General features: G+C 38.7%; 1 protein-coding gene and 1 long non-coding RNA gene across 5 annotated transcripts in view; one reads left to right on the forward strand and one right to left on the reverse strand.

Annotated features, from left to right (window-relative positions):
• Positions 1-3,327: 3,327 nt before the first annotated feature.
• The window catches only part of LOC127956800 (voltage-dependent calcium channel subunit alpha-2/delta-1), a 78,162-nt gene continuing 63,004 nt past the window's right edge, over positions 3,328-18,485 (forward strand). For 2 of the 4 annotated variants that reach the window (XM_052555002.1, XM_052555005.1), the window contains exon 1: positions 7,049-7,381. In XM_052555002.1, the coding sequence (XP_052410962.1) occupies positions 7,278-7,381 (104 nt within the window). In that variant the 5' untranslated portion in view covers positions 7,049-7,277. Of the gene's footprint in view, positions 3,431-7,006; positions 7,382-18,485 lie in introns of those variants that run through there. The other 2 variants (XM_052555003.1, XM_052555001.1) reach the window with 2 other exon arrangements.
• Positions 12,925-15,561, reverse strand: LOC127956801 (uncharacterized). Its single transcript, XR_008153645.1, has 2 exons — positions 15,161-15,561; positions 12,925-13,001 (listed from the first exon to the last, which is right to left on the reverse strand). It is a non-coding gene; the product is annotated as an uncharacterized LOC127956801 (long non-coding RNA).

The following is an 18,485-nucleotide window of genomic DNA, read 5'->3' on the forward strand; positions in this document are numbered from 1 at the left end:
TCACACCGCCAAAAGATGTCAGTACAGACCATTTTTCAAGTTAAAGTCCACCAAAATTAATCTACTCTCCTGTCTGGTTTGTTAGACAAAATGGCAGATTTGGCATTATGATTGGTCAGACTGAATGTCAATCAAACTTCCTGGAAAGGGTCAGTTGACTTGTGTGTTTTTTGCTTATATTTTATTTGTTGTCATTTTATTTGACACACTTTTAATTACTTTTAATGGATGAGAATCCCATTTGTTTTTATGGCTTAATGGTTGTTTGATTGATTTGATAAACTGACTCGACACGGAATGTTCTGGGATATGCTGCTATTTAATTCCTTTTTACACCTACATAAACACAAAAAGTGTTTATGTAGAGTGTTCTCGTGAGACAGATTCAGAGCTGTGACTCAATGAAGGACAGTAGACTCTTGATTTATTTTCATTTCTGTTACGTAACGCAATAGATTTGTCGATCTAGGCGGCGAGAGAAACAATAGAGGACGGAGGAGATTCTTTGGGTGTCCACTTTGATCAGGGGACACCTGTCCGTCTCTTTTTCTCTTTCGTCAGCATTGTTTTTCCCTCTTCAAAGGTTCAGATGTGGACTTCTAAAGAGCTGTTTGTTTATCAAAGATCTGCATTGATGCTCTTCACTTTGGCTTTGATGAGTCACACAAACAAACCTCATGCTGCTGACAATTAAAGCCATGTTGTTCCTTTGTTTATGCGCAATATGTTTCTCCATGGTCACCAACCTCCAGTCTCATTAGCGGAGGAATATTCGAATAGAGGTGAAAGAGGTTATTTCTGCTTAGACCAGTATAAAGATCTAGGCTTGCTGGATCTGAGTTTAAATCTCAAGCCAGTGTTTAGTCTAGTTTGGCATTCCCTTACCTGTCGGTCTGCTTTCTTTCTTCCTTAGCATGTGACACTCTGTATGAAGTGAGCCATTAGACATAATAACACAATTACACCTCAGCTGCCTGGAGAAACAACAGGCCCATTTGGGCTCTTATTGTATAAGCAGACCTTTGATATTTACAGATAAAGTCAGTCTTACATGAACAGCAGTCAGATACAGTGAGATCTATGCTTTTTAAAACAAGGTTTGAGAATGTCAGACCTCACAAATCCAATCTCAAAATACAATACAAACAGAATAGGGTTGCGTCTGTGACATCTGTTTGCACTAATGACAATTTAGTATGGTTAGTGTCATCCCTGTCATGATGTCATTTCCTGCAGCTCTAGAGTGATAAATCACACGACATTTATATCTCTGTCACGACTGTGCAGGGATGAACCCAAGCGCAGACAGAATGCACTACACACAAGGTTTATTGATTGACAAAGAGGGGGAAAACAATGACTAGGGAATAGACAAAACCTTAACAAGTCTTTGACTGGACTAAAAACAAACAGTATAACAAAAAAAGACTCTTTACTTAGGTAAACACACGAAAGAAATACAATCCACAGGTCTTTCAATGTGTAACAATGAACCACACCAGACAGCGAACACAAGGGGATTGAATTAGGGAGACTAATGATAACATAACAGGTGACACAGGTAAAGCAATAATGACAATACAGGATAACAAGGGGGCGGGGACAAGAGAACGAGACAACACAAGCACATGACCCAAAGACAAGACCATGTGCTTGCACACAAAACACCGGCCTGTCATGATTCTGCCTCAAGACTAGAGAAAATCAAGAACACGAGGGCTGAATCATGACAATCTCAGGCGATTAACTAAAAACCACTGGACTGGACAACAGTGTTTTTTGGTATAATTTACATTTATATTGTATTTTAAATTAGTTTTTTTTTTTTCTTCATTTTTGGTGTTCTTTTGTTTTATTAGGCTTATGTTAGTACTTATTTCAGTTTGTTGCAAACATTTCTGATTTTCATTTTTAGTTGTTGTAACAGTGAAATCAGTGTAATTCATTTGTTTATGAAGATTATTTTCATGAATGAAACCTGTAAAGATCATTAACCTTTGTTGGCCACAGAGCGTATTTTCTGCAATAATCCAAAAGTCAATAATAATAATAATAATAATGAAAAATGCAGTTCTCTATTATAGCATCAGATAAGTAAATGTATTTTTCAGTTTTCATTTTAAATAGTTGAATTTTTTGTAATTTATGGTGTACTTTTATTTTATTAGGCTTTTTAATAATTATTTTAGTACGTTATTTCAGTTAGTTGCCAGCGTTTCTGATTTTCATTTTTAGTTGTAGTAACGCTTAAGTCATGCAACCTCAGTGTAATTCATTAAAGTCATGTTTTTTTATGAAAATGATTTAAAAAATCGTCACAAACTTTTTTTGGTCACAGATATTTTTTTATGCAATAATCCAAAAGTCAATGGAAAAACATTTATTTTTTATTTCTGATATTTAGACATTTTAATTCAGCGAAAAAAAAAAAAAATCATTTTAGTTAACAATAATAAAGGTGGCAGATTTCATTGAGAATATGTCCAGGCTTTTACTGTCATTAAAATGAATGACAATGCTAACAGATCACTTTCTTCAGGTGTTAAAACCTCCTTCTCCAGTCTGAATCTTTAAAATATGTGATACTTATTACTAAGATCTTCTGAATCCCTGAACATGTTGCATATTGACTAAGTGGCAGTATTGACACCTGTTGAGTATGTGCGCCTCTCATGTGAAGTTACACGCCTTTCATCAATTGCCGTCTTTTTAGGTGAATTGTAAATAAATCCGAACCAGAAGGGAATCAGCACCTCATTAGCCAGGAAGCTGTGATGCTGTGAAGCTGCATCTCTTTTGCTGGTGTCCTGGTTGCAGGCAGAGCTGTTGGACTGCATCCAGGTCATGTATTGGTGGCCAGCTTCTTTTCTGCTAGATTTTCTTCATTCTGTGGCTCCATCTGCATTCTCAGCTCAAGTATTTCCAAAACCGATTGCTGCTAACAAAGCCACCGAATGGCTGCAATGCCAAATAGCAAATTGTTTTTGGCACAACATTTTTTGATCATGAACATTTTTGAAAAATTTAAGGGCATCTGTAAGACATTGAGGTTATCATCTGTGTTTTCAACTCACATGTTTATCTGGCATCAAACCTGTAAGTTAACGTTCCCAAACTCTTATGTAACTTATGGGACTCAGTAGTCCTCAATTGCCTTGGAACCAATCTCCATGGGATAGATTAATTAATAAATTACACTTGGTAAACCCTGATTGGAGGAAAAGCTTGATTAAAAAGAATTAATTAAAAATGTGTTTCTGGAATAAATACCATATGCTGTAATAATGAATATTCTGAAAAGCAACCAAATTATATATTTTTATTTGACAGATTATTCTCTACAATCCTGAGGCCTAAAACCACAAGAAGGGCAGCCAAGTAAAAGGACAGAGATGCCCGCCACCGTACCCAATTCATGTGTTTCTGACACGTAAGTCAGTTCATGTCCAAACATTCACATTGCCTTTAGACAAAAATGTTTGTTTGCATGCTTTTTCTTTCATGTAAAGTGAAAATAGGAATCAGGGTTAATTTCTTCTGCAGTTTAACATTACGAACAAAACCCTTTTCTGGAGGAGAGCAACCCAGTTAGCTAAAACCTGCTTATAGAATCAGCTCTGGGTGTTGATTCAGAGGGGAATAAACTCAGTTGGGGTGACACATGGTGCCCCACATAGATGGCCACTATTGATATTATTTTTGGGAAAGATGTAAAACAAAACTTGGTCATTTAATTTAATGAAGTCAGTATTCCTCAAAGGAAATGGTCCCCAAATGGATCTACAGTACCTACACCTAAGAGCTAAGCAAGGAAAATTATTAGGCCAATTTTAAATATTAACACACAATCATTAGTTACTGGGACAGAGACAGAGCATAAGGCTGATTTGGCCTGCCAAATGACTATGTTAAAAATTAAAGCAAGACACCAGGTCTAAATATACATGGCGCTTATTATTATCATCATTATCCAGTTCAGGCTGTCGTGCAAGTCCTGTTTATTTTTTCTAGGTCTGCATTTATAATTGATGACTTTCAACAATCTAAACAATGAACTGAAATGTACTGCAGTTACTTTGCCTTGAGGAGATACTTGCCAAACTGACATGTATCACATGAAAGCTATCAGACGGCAAACTTGTCCACTTCTGAAATTCAGAATTAAACTGAGAATGACTTTTACAGTACATTACAGTTCAATTTCAACCAATTTTTCACCAAACACAAAACTTTGTCAAGTAAAACTTTCATTTGTAGCTTTACAGGTTTAAAAAATATCTGAAATGTATAGGTTTATCTGCTTTACACACAGGGACAAGGATGGAATTAAAGAAACTATTAAAGATTGAATTGTTTTATTTTTAATACAGCCAAAATAATCGACTTTGAATTTGGCCCAATCCTGTAGGTTAGGGGTCTAATATAGTGTAATATGAAGCATATGAATTACTTTGACTTTTATATCATAATCATCCATCTAAAAACATGAAAGTTATGGAGCATTAAGAGTAACCAGAGAGAAAAAACAAAGCACTTGCTCATATTTTACTCCATAATCTCTACCTCCCCCAACAGCTGTACCCTCTCCAAGTGGCAATAAAACCCACCAGCATCACTCAATGTAATCCCAACAGAGGGATCCATAACAGCCCCACGCACCCTGATGTCAGTAAATGTACCACAGTGCTCTCTTTGGCATCGCCTGCCAGGTCATTTACTGCAAATTGAGTAGATGTACCTCACTGACAGGGCATGTTACCTTTTTTATTAAAAAGTATTTTCTGCATTCCTCTTCTTCCTTTGTCTGTCTGTGCTTTTCCTTGCTCTTTTTATCTTTTGCTGATTTACTGTCATTCATCTTCTGCCTTTTGAAGAGTGCGTCCTCTTCAGCTACAGAGTTGGGATAACTCGGGTGACTCCCGTGGCTGTGAATAGATAGTGTTGTGTTTCTAGGAGATGACTGAGATCAGGTAATCTGTGGATAGTGTGTACAGCGTTTGCCCTACCTGCCTGCTCTGTAGCTCACATCCTGGGGGATGAACCATGAACTCCTGATGACCCCATATATGCATATCCTGTACAGTGATAGACACCCTGACAATTGTAGAATGCATCATATAGCTGTACCTTATTGGCCACTGCAATGCAAACAAATAATTTTTCTCAGTATTTGTGTCTTGTTTTCCAGTACAAATATCTTAACATTCTTAAGTCGAGACACATTTACTTGAGGGAATAAAAAAAAAAAGGTTTATCATATAGTCTTGTTTCTGGACTATATGTACTTTATGACTGGACTATATGACTAAATGTATCAAAATGAAGTTAGTTTAAGTTTAAACAAGTAAAAAATTGTGGTAGGAAAATAACTTAATTTCCAAGGAAATGCCATTGGCAGATAAGTGTGATTTAAGCTAAACTAACAAAAAAACATTTTTTAATTTTTTTTACAGAAAACAGACACGTATCCTGGAAAACAAAAGATAAAAATACTAAGTTGTATGATTGATTGATTGCAGTTTAGCGAATTATTAGAGGAGACCTTTTTATGATGGGCTATTGGCTGATTTTTTATATTTAATTGTGCACCCCCCCCCATTTAATTTTGATTACTTTTAATATTTTCAGTGTTTATTCTTCTCATACTGTGTCACATACAATCATAGTTTTAGACATTAAATGGATATCAGTATTTCATACTATACATTATAATGTTAACATTAGTTAATGCTATATAAACTAATATGAACATTTTTATTGACATCAACAAAGGTTAAAAAATTAGCAATGTTAATAAATTAGACCTTTTTATAAAGTGTTAATAATAACAGCTATTTAGAGATTATCAGTCAAAACATAATAATGTCTGTCTTATCCAGTCACTTTTCTGTATTGGTTGCATTTGTATTGGATGTTGTTTCTTCTTACTAATACCACCTAATCTAACTGAAGCCCTGTAATCCACTTAAAATGAGGTTATGAGTGTGCTGCTGGATCCGTGAGGATGCTTTTATGAGAATGAGTTTCTGTCTTCATGCACTACTGCTACCTATGCATCTAACATTGTGGACCTCACATATTCAAAGTGCTAACACATGCGCACACACCAGCACACACAATCACACAGTTCTTCAAATACGCCCGAGTGTAAATCCTCATATTTGCTGAGATCAAAGTCAGTAAATGCAGCTCACCTCCCCATCCAGACAGCGAACACTGCATATCTTTTCATAACATAGAAATCATAACCTTAGGGAGCAATCTAACCTGCAAAAAAAACTTACTAAAAATATATTTATATTGTCACGGAAGATTTATTTCCTCTTTGCCATTTGATAATAGACACCTTTTTAAGAACTGAGATATTTGCTTTATAGTGTCAATCTTTAAAAGTTCGATCTAAATGTATTTCTCTCTCTCTCTCTCTCTCTGAGTTATATGGCCTTTACAAATGTTCTCAAAATGTCAGCCCAAAGAGTTATATATAATTGATTATTATATGCCTTTTATTTTTGAAACTTTTTAGTTGGACACATAATTTCCATAATCATAATTTAATAAATGCTATTACTCTCAGTAACATAATGTTCTCATAATTTAACTGTGTGTGTTTGTTCCTGTCTGTCTCACTGACTGTCTGTCTGTCTGTCAATCTGTAAACATTTAGCAATAATTGTGCCTGGCTGGGGCTATATACATACAATAAGATGCCAAATTCTACAGAAACCTACAGCTGCTTAATAGGTTGAAGATCATTATCACAAAATGTCAACTTGTTTACAGGGAAGAGTATCTTTATTTTTGAGGCAATAATAGCAGTTTGTTGTATTAAACTAAAACTGTATTTGAAGAGTTCATCTATCTATTGTTCATATATCTATCTATCTGATAAAACTCTAACTTGTCATTCAACGCTATGAGCTCGTGATGCCTCGCAGCGCGTACAGTATCTATTGTGCGGCGCGCGCTCCTTGTATGGAGCCACACGCGTGATGGAGATCGCGCGCAGATGGGTGGGGGGGCGTGTGGAAACTGATCCGCCACAGACTCTCTTAACGTACTGTCAAAGCGGAGAGACACGGAAACGCCCTGCCAGTCTCCACATCTCTGGAGAAACATCTGAACTGATTCAACAGGGCACAGGCTGAAGTAGCTGGAGGGACCAGAAACATCTGAGATTTGATTTTGGAAGTATAGCGGCGCTCATGGCGCCAGCTCGGCTGCTTTAGGAGGGTCACTTCAGTGGATTTTAGTGGGAGAAACTCGTCTGTTGTTGGATGTCAGTCAGAAGAATGGATGCGTTCAGATTGTCCACTGCTATTCTTCTAGTTCTGTCTTTATTCAGCTGTGGAAGCGCTATACAATTTCCCGACTCCCATCTGTAAGTAGGCAGTGCAAAACTTGCTATTATTGTTATGATTTCTGAGTTGTTTCACTTCTTACTATCAGCATTTTTGTTGGCTATAATTGCAAAAGAATTTTACGTTTTTGTATTCCAAGAGCGGAAGATAGACCAGTACTTTTCAAGCCAGAAGTTGTGTTTACACAGGGACGTTACGCGCGTTCCGTGTCCGCTTTTTTGGAGACAGTTGTTTGGAGATGCACATGCGTCAGAGCGATATCTTTCAGCGTTGCATCGCGTTTCAGTGGCGGTTTGTTAAGTTCTTTTTTTTTATCGATTTGACACTTTTCTCCAATGCAATGTAGCCTACTTGTTCTAAAAACAGTTAGCACAGCCATACAGACTTTGTTTTTTTTTAAGCTGGTGAAAGTAACAGTGTTCTAATAATTTTGGCCACCACTGAATGTGTGTTGCTACATTAATTATCCTGAATTATGTATCTTGCTTTTCATTTACATCTGGAAGTGAATTTCATTGCATTTTATCTAGACTACATATTTGCTGCACTTGCAAAGGAGAAAAAGAAAAAAGAGGTTTGAATCCATGCTTAATAAACTCCTGTCTCAATATGTCCACAGGCCTCTTTCTTAGAGGCTGGTGATGCTGTTCTGGACCACTATGTCAACATTGCTGCTGTTCAATTTGAAAATAATCTTGATTTTCCACCTGAATGATCTCAAACTTAAATTCTGAAGCAGTTGTGATAAATGTCTAGATGCTTAGGAAAAAGCATTTTTTTTTTTTGTCAAGTGTATGATTAACCAAATAAGTTGTCAGTTTAGAGCCAATCAAAAATACACTATGATCATTTGATAGAATGAAAAATTACAGAGTTTTGTTTGTTGCGTTTGGACAAATGGTGCATAAAAGTTTTTAATTTGTGTAAAAGTATTTATCCTCCCCCCATACATTTTAAGTATTAGTTGGTTGTATTACAGTATTTTACTGTAATGTATAAATGTGGTATTGCAATGTAGGTTTGTACAGTACAGTGCTGCTAAAACTACAGCGATTTCTAACAACTGTTTTGAGAATGGTGACCTGAGTTCATTCCTCAAAATAGAACACAAAAATGACCACCGAAGTATAATAAAAGTAGTTCATATGACACGTTTACGACGTTTAGTGGAGATAAAATACAGGCAATCTGTGATGAACATGTGACCTATTTCTTTTTGGCATGTTTCGTCTCTGACATCCTATTCGTGAATAAATAATTTATTTGAGTCAGATCTTTTAAATGAATCACGTTGATCCAACCAACCCCTCCAATAGATAAATAAATAATAATTACTTTAAGTATATGACTGATCCAATTCTCAAATCAAACTCAAGGACAAATGGAATAGTCTATATATATATATATATACCAACTTGATATTTTTCTGTTCTGCAGAAGAAAGTCATACAAGTTTAAAAAGACATGTGGGTAATAAAGTAATGCCGGAATTTGTGAGCTGTCCCTTTAAATCTTTCATATTATTTTTGTTATAAACTGTAAACTATGTAATCTTTTAACAAATTAATTCACAACATGTTATGTGGTTTTATAACAACAGCCAGGCTGCTAGTGCAGACAAGTGGTCATCAAAACCAGATGTGCCACCTGTGTCCTGTGAGTTATTTTTAGTTGAGCAGAGCCTCTTACAGGTGTAGAGTTGCTCGACCGTGCTCTCTATCCTGTCGCTGGCGTTAAACTACTGTACACTTGTTGGGTTTTAGTGTGTTTCACAACATCTTTAAACTGATATAGTTCCTCTCTATGACAGATTGGACACAAGAACAGCTCAAGGCATAGAAACAATCATCTGTCAAACGCGAGCAATCAGATTCCACTCTTTGCTTGAGATTGTTTGGGGTTGAGACAGAATTTGGTAATATGTAAATCACAGTCTGATGTCCTTAGGCCTTTGTCTACTCTGTGTTGTGAGTTTGTACCTGATCTAACAAGTTAAAATTGACTTGAAATCAAAATCTGGTCTATTTACTTGGTCTTGTTGAATGATTTGTTGGTTTACATTGTTCTAAATAGACAAAATAGTCATATTAATAGTCTTTAGTTAAAATGTAATAACTTGTTTTGTTTCTAAAATGACTTTCCTTTTTAGCAGGCATCACAAATTCTGGCGCATTCTTGTATTTAACACCCATTTGCTTTCATGCAACAACCAAAACCCAACAGATGTTCCTTCCTGCTTATATCATATTTCTCTGAGAAATGTCACATTACATAAGTGATTTTTTCTTCCCTTTTCCTCCTGATCTGAATGACTCCATCTTTGTGCCTAAACTCTAACCTCCTAATGCCAGAGCCTGTCTGCTTCTGACTGCACTCTCCTCCCCAATCTCCCTCGTCCCTTCTTAGTGTCTTGTGGCTTTTGCTGTGCTGTGAGGCAAATGATTAATGTCCTCAGATCTGAGGCTGATGTCACCCGTTCCATCCGGAAAGCTTCTCGAGAGAAGCACAAAGCAGGTAGCGCCTCTATGCACTTTTGCCATTATTTAGATGTTATGAACTGTCATCTTTGCTTCTGTAATGGTTAGGGACCTGTCGTCCTCCTTTTAATGAGCTCTCATGGCTTTCATGATAATAAACAGACTTTTAGCTGTGAACTTATACACTTTGCATGGCTTATTTTGAACTGAATTCATCTGCTTAATATTTTTATGCCAAAAAAATGGCATTATTTACACTTCCCTTCAAAAGTTTGGAGTTAGTGAGATGTTTTAATATTTCTAAAATAAGTCTTTTATGCTCATCAAAGCTGCATTATCTGCTCCAAAATATTGTAAAATCAGCATCATTGTGAAATACCATTACAACTGAAAAAGAACTATTTTCTATGTTCATATATTTTCCCATAAAATTAACATTTCTGATGGCAAAGCTGAATTTTCAACATTATTTATCCAGTCTTCAGTGTCACATGTTTGATCAAGATAATGCAGGAGACGGTGAAGTAAACATCAGAGATGCTAGCCTTCACCTGCAGAAGGGTTCCAACTGTGGGCTCTCTTCAGCCACAGCCATCTTGAGCTGGACTCAGCTGCTGCAGCTATATCCCTGGTGGCTTTTTTCAGCTGTTTAGACTCCAGGCCAATTCGCTAGAGGAAATAGCGCACCGATTTTGCAGGGAACCCGCGGCAACCGACTTCGATAGGGTAGCTGGTTGCATGCCACCCTTTTACAGCAGCTTCGTCAACCAGATCCTGGTACTTTGCTTTTTTCAGTTGGTAGGATGTGGCTTACCTCTCTTCCCAGGACACCGTAAGCTCAGCAATTATGATGGTTTTTGTGCTCCTGGATTGCAGGACCATATCTGGTCGGAGGGAGGTTGCTGCCATGTTCCTGTGGGAAGACAAGTTTCCTCTTCAGGTCCACTCTCAAATCCCAGTCAGAGGCTCGTTGCAAGGAAGAGGGTGGGTTCTTGGCCACCTTGCCGGTCTTATGAGCTTTGTCTCCTTCCCTCACAAAGGTTATGGTATTGGGCGGATGGGCCTGCTTGTTATTGGCTTTGACTCGCTGGTGTTACACCCATTTAGCGATTTTATTGAGGACCTTGTCATGCCTCCATCTGTACCGCCCTTCTGCCAATGCTTTTGGACAACCAGTCAGGATGTGGTTCAGTGTACAGGAGACTGCTCCACATTGGTTGCATGATGGGTCTTCCTCTCCACCCCAGATCTTTATGTTTTTTGGTGTTGGCAACAGATCAGTCACAGAGTGCTGGAGAAAGCTCAGCCTTCCTTGGTCGATCTGCCATCTTCCCGCTGTAATGTCCAAGGCCCAGGCGTCCCTGGCATACCACACCCACGATTTCCTAGTTTGATGCTCAAGAAACATTACTTATTATCAATGTAAAAAAGAAAAGAAAAAAGGTTATTTAATTGATTCTTTAATGAGTAGAAAGTTCAAAATACAAAAAAATATAATTGTATTTACAGTAATGTTTGATCAAGATAATGCAGGAGACACAAAGTACTTAACACAGGAGAGCAAAGTACTTATTAAAACTGATAATTTGTACTACAAATGACACAAACAATCACTGGGTAATTCAAACTGTCAAATGGTCAAAATGCAATCAAACTTATTTATGCCTCAGTGCATGGTGGGAAAAGAGGGTGTTTTGGACTGTACAAAAGCATTTTCCTTGTTTGACTTAAAATTTTATTTTATTTTTTTGTCTTGTTGGCTAAATGTAAACATCTATCTATATCTACACACATATATAATAAAAAAAACGTACTGCATCCCAAACCTTTGCATGCCACTGTATGTATGAAAACCAAGAATAATTATTTTTTTACTGCCTTGACTTTGGATCCGGACACTGAGGTGATTTCTCAGCACGTGATGGATTCTTTGTCCATCAAACTAGATTGATGGTTCCCTCATGGCTCAGGTTTCTGGGATGACAGTACTGGATCGGTTAGCCTCTCTTCATCTTGGAATCACACTTCTACAACATTTGCGTCAGAGTCCTTGCCATGTTGTACATTTGACTTCAAGCATAATCAAATTTCATGCTTAAGCAGTTCGATACATGGGCCTTTCCTGTTTCTAGCCCATTCCTCCCATCTCAGAGTGCAAAATGAGCATTATTTGCCCTTTGGAAATCAGCCGGCTCACAGTCTTTGTGGTGTGGGTTTAACTTTGAACTGCGGCTCCAGAGTTTTAGATCTTTCCAGAAAAAAAAGATTTTGCTTGTACATTATGTGTTTGTGCTGTGCTTATGTGTTTAGGGGCAGTTTTTTTAACACCTTAGTTCAGCAGGAAGCCTTTTTGTAGGTATTTGCTGAGCCCTCTGAAAACAGCTATGTTTTGCTATGAGCAATTTTTGGTCACTCAGACACTCGGGCAAAGTTAAAGCTCTGTCAGATTCAGGGTGAATGGCAGAAGACCAGAATGTCCCTTGTGTCTTACCAATTAATAGTCTTGTGCAAACTGCATAGAAGTTTTTACTTTCTTTCCACACAAATAGGCTACATTTACATAGATATGTCAGTGAAAACATTATTTTTTTCCATTTCTTTCAGTTGATTTGTAAAAAGCTAATTATGTTTTTTAATCTATTTTTTAATCAATGATGAATTTTGAATTGAACGAAACTGTGATTGTGACAACTCAAATTTGTTAAATGTATTTACTTATAACTTTTTTTACACTTTAATTTCATTTAAATGTATATTTTATTTTATCATGTTTTATTTCATTTTATTTCTCAAATTGGAAAATTTGAAATCCCCCGATTTCGACCGGTTTAGACAAAGTTGTCCCCAGAGTAAAGCTAAAGTAAACCCACTCAGCAGAAGTCCTCCCCTTCCCATGCCCACATATAATATGTTGAGTCTAATTTTGTTTTCATTAGTGTCATAATTGTATGGTTTCAGATGATTTTAGTAGCCCCACAAAATGTTGCCTTAACATTAAATAATGCTTGATGTTTTAAAGAACTGCAAAGATACATACATACTGTTGTGAGGATGGGTTTGGGACGAACTCAGATGCAGACAGGATGTACTGAACACAAGATTTATTATACAAAAAGGGGAAAAACAAAACCCACGAGGGGGAAAACAAGGGCTAGGGTGAACACTAAAAGAATTCTACAAAACACAATAAACAAGGTAAACAAAGACTCTGAACACTAAATACTAACAAACACTCACTGCAAGACAAAGACTTCTTCGAGGGGTTTCTAGGACAAGGTATCTCAGGAGAATGACATGTAGGAACACATAAGTAGAACAATGAACCGACGAAAGACAGAGCACACTAGGAGATCTAAATAGGGGAACAATTAAGACACGACAGGTGGCACAGATACGGCAATCACAACAAGACTAGGATAACAAGGGGGGCGGGGCAAGGGAATGAGACAACACAAGCACATGGCCCAAAGACAAGGCCATGTGCTTGTACACAAAACACGGGTCTGTCATGATCCTGCCTCAAGACTAGAGAAAAGTCGGGACATGAAGGCAGAATCATGACAGAACCCCTCCCTTAAGGAGCGGCTTCCAGACGCTCCCCAAGGGAACATCAAACGCGGGACAAGACTGACTGGGACAGAGACAAAAACCAACAAGACATGACAAATAATAACAAAGGCAAACATGAATAGACAATGACGGGGTTAGGGTGACAAATCAAAAAAAACAAACAGGGAAGGGGAGGGGGCGGGACCACAAAGTTCATGGGGGACAGACCAGGGTGGGTGGGTGGGGTAGGAATCTTAGGAGGACAGGACGAAGGCTGACGACGGGGGGTACGGGCAGGTCTGGGTGGTGAGGGACGGGGAGGGGTCTCGGGACAACTGACAGGGGACATGACAGGAGCAGACACGGGACGCGGGGGGACAACATCTACTGGACACGGGGGGACAACATTTACTGGACACGGGGGGACAACATCTACTGGACACGGGGGGACAACATCTACTGGACACGGGGGGACAACATCTACTGGACACGGGGGGACAACATCTACGGGACACGGGGGAACAACATCTACGGGACACGGGGGAACAACATCTACGGGACACGGGGAGACGACATCTACGGGACACGGGGAGGCAACGACAGGACACTCGGGATTTCTGGGGACAGGGTCCGGGGACGAGACAGGACTGACGGGGACTTCTAAAATCTGAACAAGACGGGACAAATAATCAGAAAAAGACTTTACAGCTATTACAATGGGCATCTCCTTGCGAGATGAGACCGATTGTAGTAAAGCCTTGGCTGCAGAGTCGGCCGCGGCTCTCTCCTCCGCCCTCGTGACTGCTGGCTTAGTGACAGTTCTCATCCTTGCCGGCCCGGGCACGCCAGCGCTCACCGCTGCTGGCTCGGGCACAGTCACCGCTGCTGGCTCGGGCACGCTCTCCGCTGCTGGCTCGGGCACGCTCTCCGCTGCTGGCACGTGCACGCCAGCGCTCACCGCTGCTGGCACGGGCACGCCAGCGCTCACCGCTGCTGGCTCGGGCACGCTCACCGCTGCTGGCTCGGGCACGCTCACCGCTGCTGGCTCGGGCACGCTTGCTCTCTCCGCTGCTGGCTCGGGCACGCCAGCTCTCTCCGCTGCTGGCTCGGGCACACCAGCTCTCTCCGCTGCTGGCACGGGAGGAGACAGGGTCACAGGACCGGCAGGCCCCTTCTTCCTCCTCTTCCTCCTCGGGCGCGGTGCAGAGGCTACAGCTGGGTCAGAGGCGGGTTGGGGGAGTTTGGTCTCGGGCAGGGCAGCCTCGGACGCCGAAGACTCTGAAGCTGACTCCCATGAAAGCCGTCTCCCTCGCTTGTTGGGGAGACTTAAGGTAGTGGGAGGTACCTCAGGATCTTGGGAGGGACGTAACTGATCCCCCAGGGTTGCCACGGCCAGGACACGACCCTCCGGGATCGCCGGCAGCTGGGTAGGTGGGGACCTCTGGGGGGTACCCTGCGGCGCCTCCTGGGAGAACTTCTCCCACAGCCGGGCATAATTGTAGAGAACCCACTCGTTCTCAGGCGAGTATGGCAGGGCAACCCTTTTCTTCTCGGCGGGGGACGACATCCAACACTGTTGGCGGAACTCCAATTGGGATTGAGGAGTGGGGGACATCCTGTCTGCTGAGTTCCTATTTGGTCGGTTCATTCTGTTGTGAGGATGGGTTTGGGACGAACTCAGATGCAGACAGGATGTACTGAACACAAGATTTATTATACAAAAAGGGGAAAAACAAAACCCACGAGGGGGAAAACAAGGGCTAGGGTGAACACTAAAAGAATTCTACAAAACACAATAAACAAGGTAAACAAAGACTCTGAACACTAAATACTAACAAACACTCACTGCAAGACAAAGACTTCTTCGAGGGGTTTCTAGGACAAGGTATCTCAGGAGAATGACATGTAGGAACACATAAGTAGAACAATGAACCGACGAAAGACAGAGCACACTAGGAGATCTAAATAGGGGAACAATTAAGACACGACAGGTGGCACAGATACGGCAATCACAACAAGACTAGGATAACAAGGGGGGCGGGGCAAGGGAATGAGACAACACAAGCACATGGCCCAAAGACAAGGCCATGTGCTTGTACACAAAACACGGGTCTGTCATGATCCTGCCTCAAGACTAGAGAAAAGTCGGGACATGAAGGCAGAATCATGACACATACATTCTGAGAGTATGTAAACTTGTCTACAGGCTCATATCTCACAATCCTTCCTCATTTGTGCTAAAGATACTCTAAATAACTGATTAGTGGATTCTTTAGGCTATTTGTGAGAGCTTGTGGCTTTAAAAACAGACAGTAAGATAACTTATTGATCTTCTGCAGCTCATAAGTATTGCATTAGAAATATCAGTGTTATTCTGTATTTACACTACTGTTCACAAGTTTTGTTAAATTAATACTTTTATTCAGCAAGGATGCATTGATCAAATATGCATTGTTGCAAAAAAATCTTTTTCAAACAAATATGTTGTTATTTCCGCTTTTTGTTTTCCACAAAAATCTTATGCATTTTTTATAGGATCATGTGACACAGCAAACTACAGTACAGAAATATATTTTAAAATGTATTAAAATGTAAAATAATTTCTTAAAATTGTAATGATATATGTCATAATGTTGCAGTTTTTTACAGCATCTGTATAAAAAAGCAGCCTTGGTGAGACCCATTTCAAAAAATAGTTTATGTTATATATTATATCATATAAGATTCACCAGTGACTATTTATTTATTTACTGTAGGTTCTCAGTCTGTCTAGTTTAGAATTAGAGTTGTAATATAAGAAGTTATCAGTCACATGGCATTTACGGCTCAGGTGATTGGCTCAAAAATGTTTTTTAAAATGAGACCCAAACCATAAAGATCCTGTTCTTCAGGGCCAAAAAAACTGCCTTTGAAATTATTATATTTTTTTTGACAGAATGATTAACATTTGTATAACAACAGTCTTACTTTAAATACAAATTTGAGCTACAGTATATTTACCCATTGTTGTTTTTTTTTTTTTTTTGGTAGTTTTAGCAAAATCTTGGTTCATTTTTATACGTGAGGTGGACAGATTGATATCAATTTGACATTTTCCCCCACAAGGCCAATTTCACTGTTTATGACACTGACGCAGGAGAAGCTGTACAAAGTCCAGAATGAACAGTGAAGGACAGATGTGTGTGTGTGTGTGTGTGTGTGTGTGTGTGTGTGTGTGTGTGTGTGAATTTAGCTATTGGAGGGAAACAAGCATGTGTTGCCATGGTTGTTGTATAGGGTTGAGATTAATCTTATGGTTAGAATATGATATGCTAACTTGCATTGGTGTACTTGAGGTACCCTGGGCTTAACATACATGTGCATCTTAACATCTGTTTATAAGACGTGTGCTATAGTGAGACAGACAGATGTCCTGACCATGAGTGAAGGAAGGAGAAAAAGAGGGACAGAAAGGAGGAGAGATGTATTTGTGGAGACAGCCACGGTTGCCAGAGGAGATTACTAATGTGTAAAGAAACCCTACACTCTCCTTGATGGACTCACTCACGCACATACTCACTCTCTGCCAGCTATCGCAGGATGCAGAAAGAGCATATTTTGATTTCAGCCTCACATTTAGGAATTCATTCTGACTTAAATCAGTTTTAATCAGAAATTTCAATATCAGGACCTAAGGGAAGCTCAGTCCCGGGGGAGAGAGATCCATATTTTACATGCTCCACAAGACAGGCGTAGACAAAAATGTTACATCCAAAAAATATGTATACTGTATATAAAGTATATTTTTATTGTAGTTTAATTCATTCCTTCCCCTTGTCACAAAATCTGACCTTTAAAAAGATTTTTTTTATTTATTCAAAAATGTATATATTGTCATTAATTACTCGCCCTCAGTCGTTTCAACCGCAGAAGTCTTATGTTCATCTTTGAAATACAAATACATTTTTTTATTTTTTATAAAGCCATTTCTGTCATGGTAAGAAATTTCTGTCTTACCATGCAAATCAATTCAACCCAAATTTTTAAGCATCAAGACATTATAAAAGTAATCCATATGAATTAAGAAGGTTTATCCAAGTTTTCTGTAGAGATACGATTTATAACAGATTTATTTTAGGCTTTTAGTCACATATTGTTACATTTGTTTTTATGAACTTTTTATAGCTTTAAAGGTTTGGTTCAATTACTTCCAGTCGCTCACCCTTTATTAATAATATCTTAATCTGTTTCAAAAATGATGATAGAATTGTTTTCTCAAAATTGATGTTTTGTCATCATATCATCACCCTAATTTTGTTCCTGAACCTAATTTCCAAAGAATGTCCAAGCTGCTCTTTATCATGAATTGAAAGTTGAATGTGAACTTTGACAGCTTAAATTTCCATCTATTCATTACAGATATATAAAATACAATCCCTTCAGAAGACTTGGAATATAGTGCATGGCTCATATGGGCCATTTTTATGATACATGAATCACTCAGACTGTTATGATAATAGAGATATATAAGCTCAAACATAAAAACAAAAATAAAAATATTAAAAACATATTTTTTTAAATGTATTTAAAAATGTGCTGATGTAAGATATGAGTTTAGAAATAGAGTGTAGCTAAAGTCACAAGTCTTTCAAAACTTCATTAGAAATTTCATAATCTAATCTGTAAAACTGTGAATTTTATTAAATATTTTCTAAGGCCATGTCATGTGTGTTTTTTAGAGAAGGCTAATCAGATTGATTTATGGCACTTGTCATTTCTGTGAGATCTCACATGTAAACACTGCTGTGTATTTTGTATGTGTGTTTTGAAAGCTGCCCGATTCATTATTCTATTGTTCTCACCAAACGAGTCTTTCACACCTCCGCCAGGTACGACACATTATCTGCATTATTCTTTTATCATTATTCTTTTGTTTTAATTCCACCTTTATCAGCCTTTGTTGTGGTTTTTCAATGTTAACAAAGCAGCGATCTCACTTCAGTCTCTCTTTGCATTTAGCCCTTATTTATCAAAAGTACAACAAAGCATACAACAAAACATTTTCTTACGACCTTACGTGAATTATTGTGACAGAAATGCATTATGAAGAAGAAATGCA

The sequence above is a fragment of the Carassius gibelio genome, chromosome B4, assembly GCF_023724105.1.
Source record: "Carassius gibelio isolate Cgi1373 ecotype wild population from Czech Republic chromosome B4, carGib1.2-hapl.c, whole genome shotgun sequence".
In the NCBI taxonomy this organism is placed as follows: Eukaryota; Metazoa; Chordata; class Actinopteri; order Cypriniformes; family Cyprinidae; genus Carassius; species Carassius gibelio.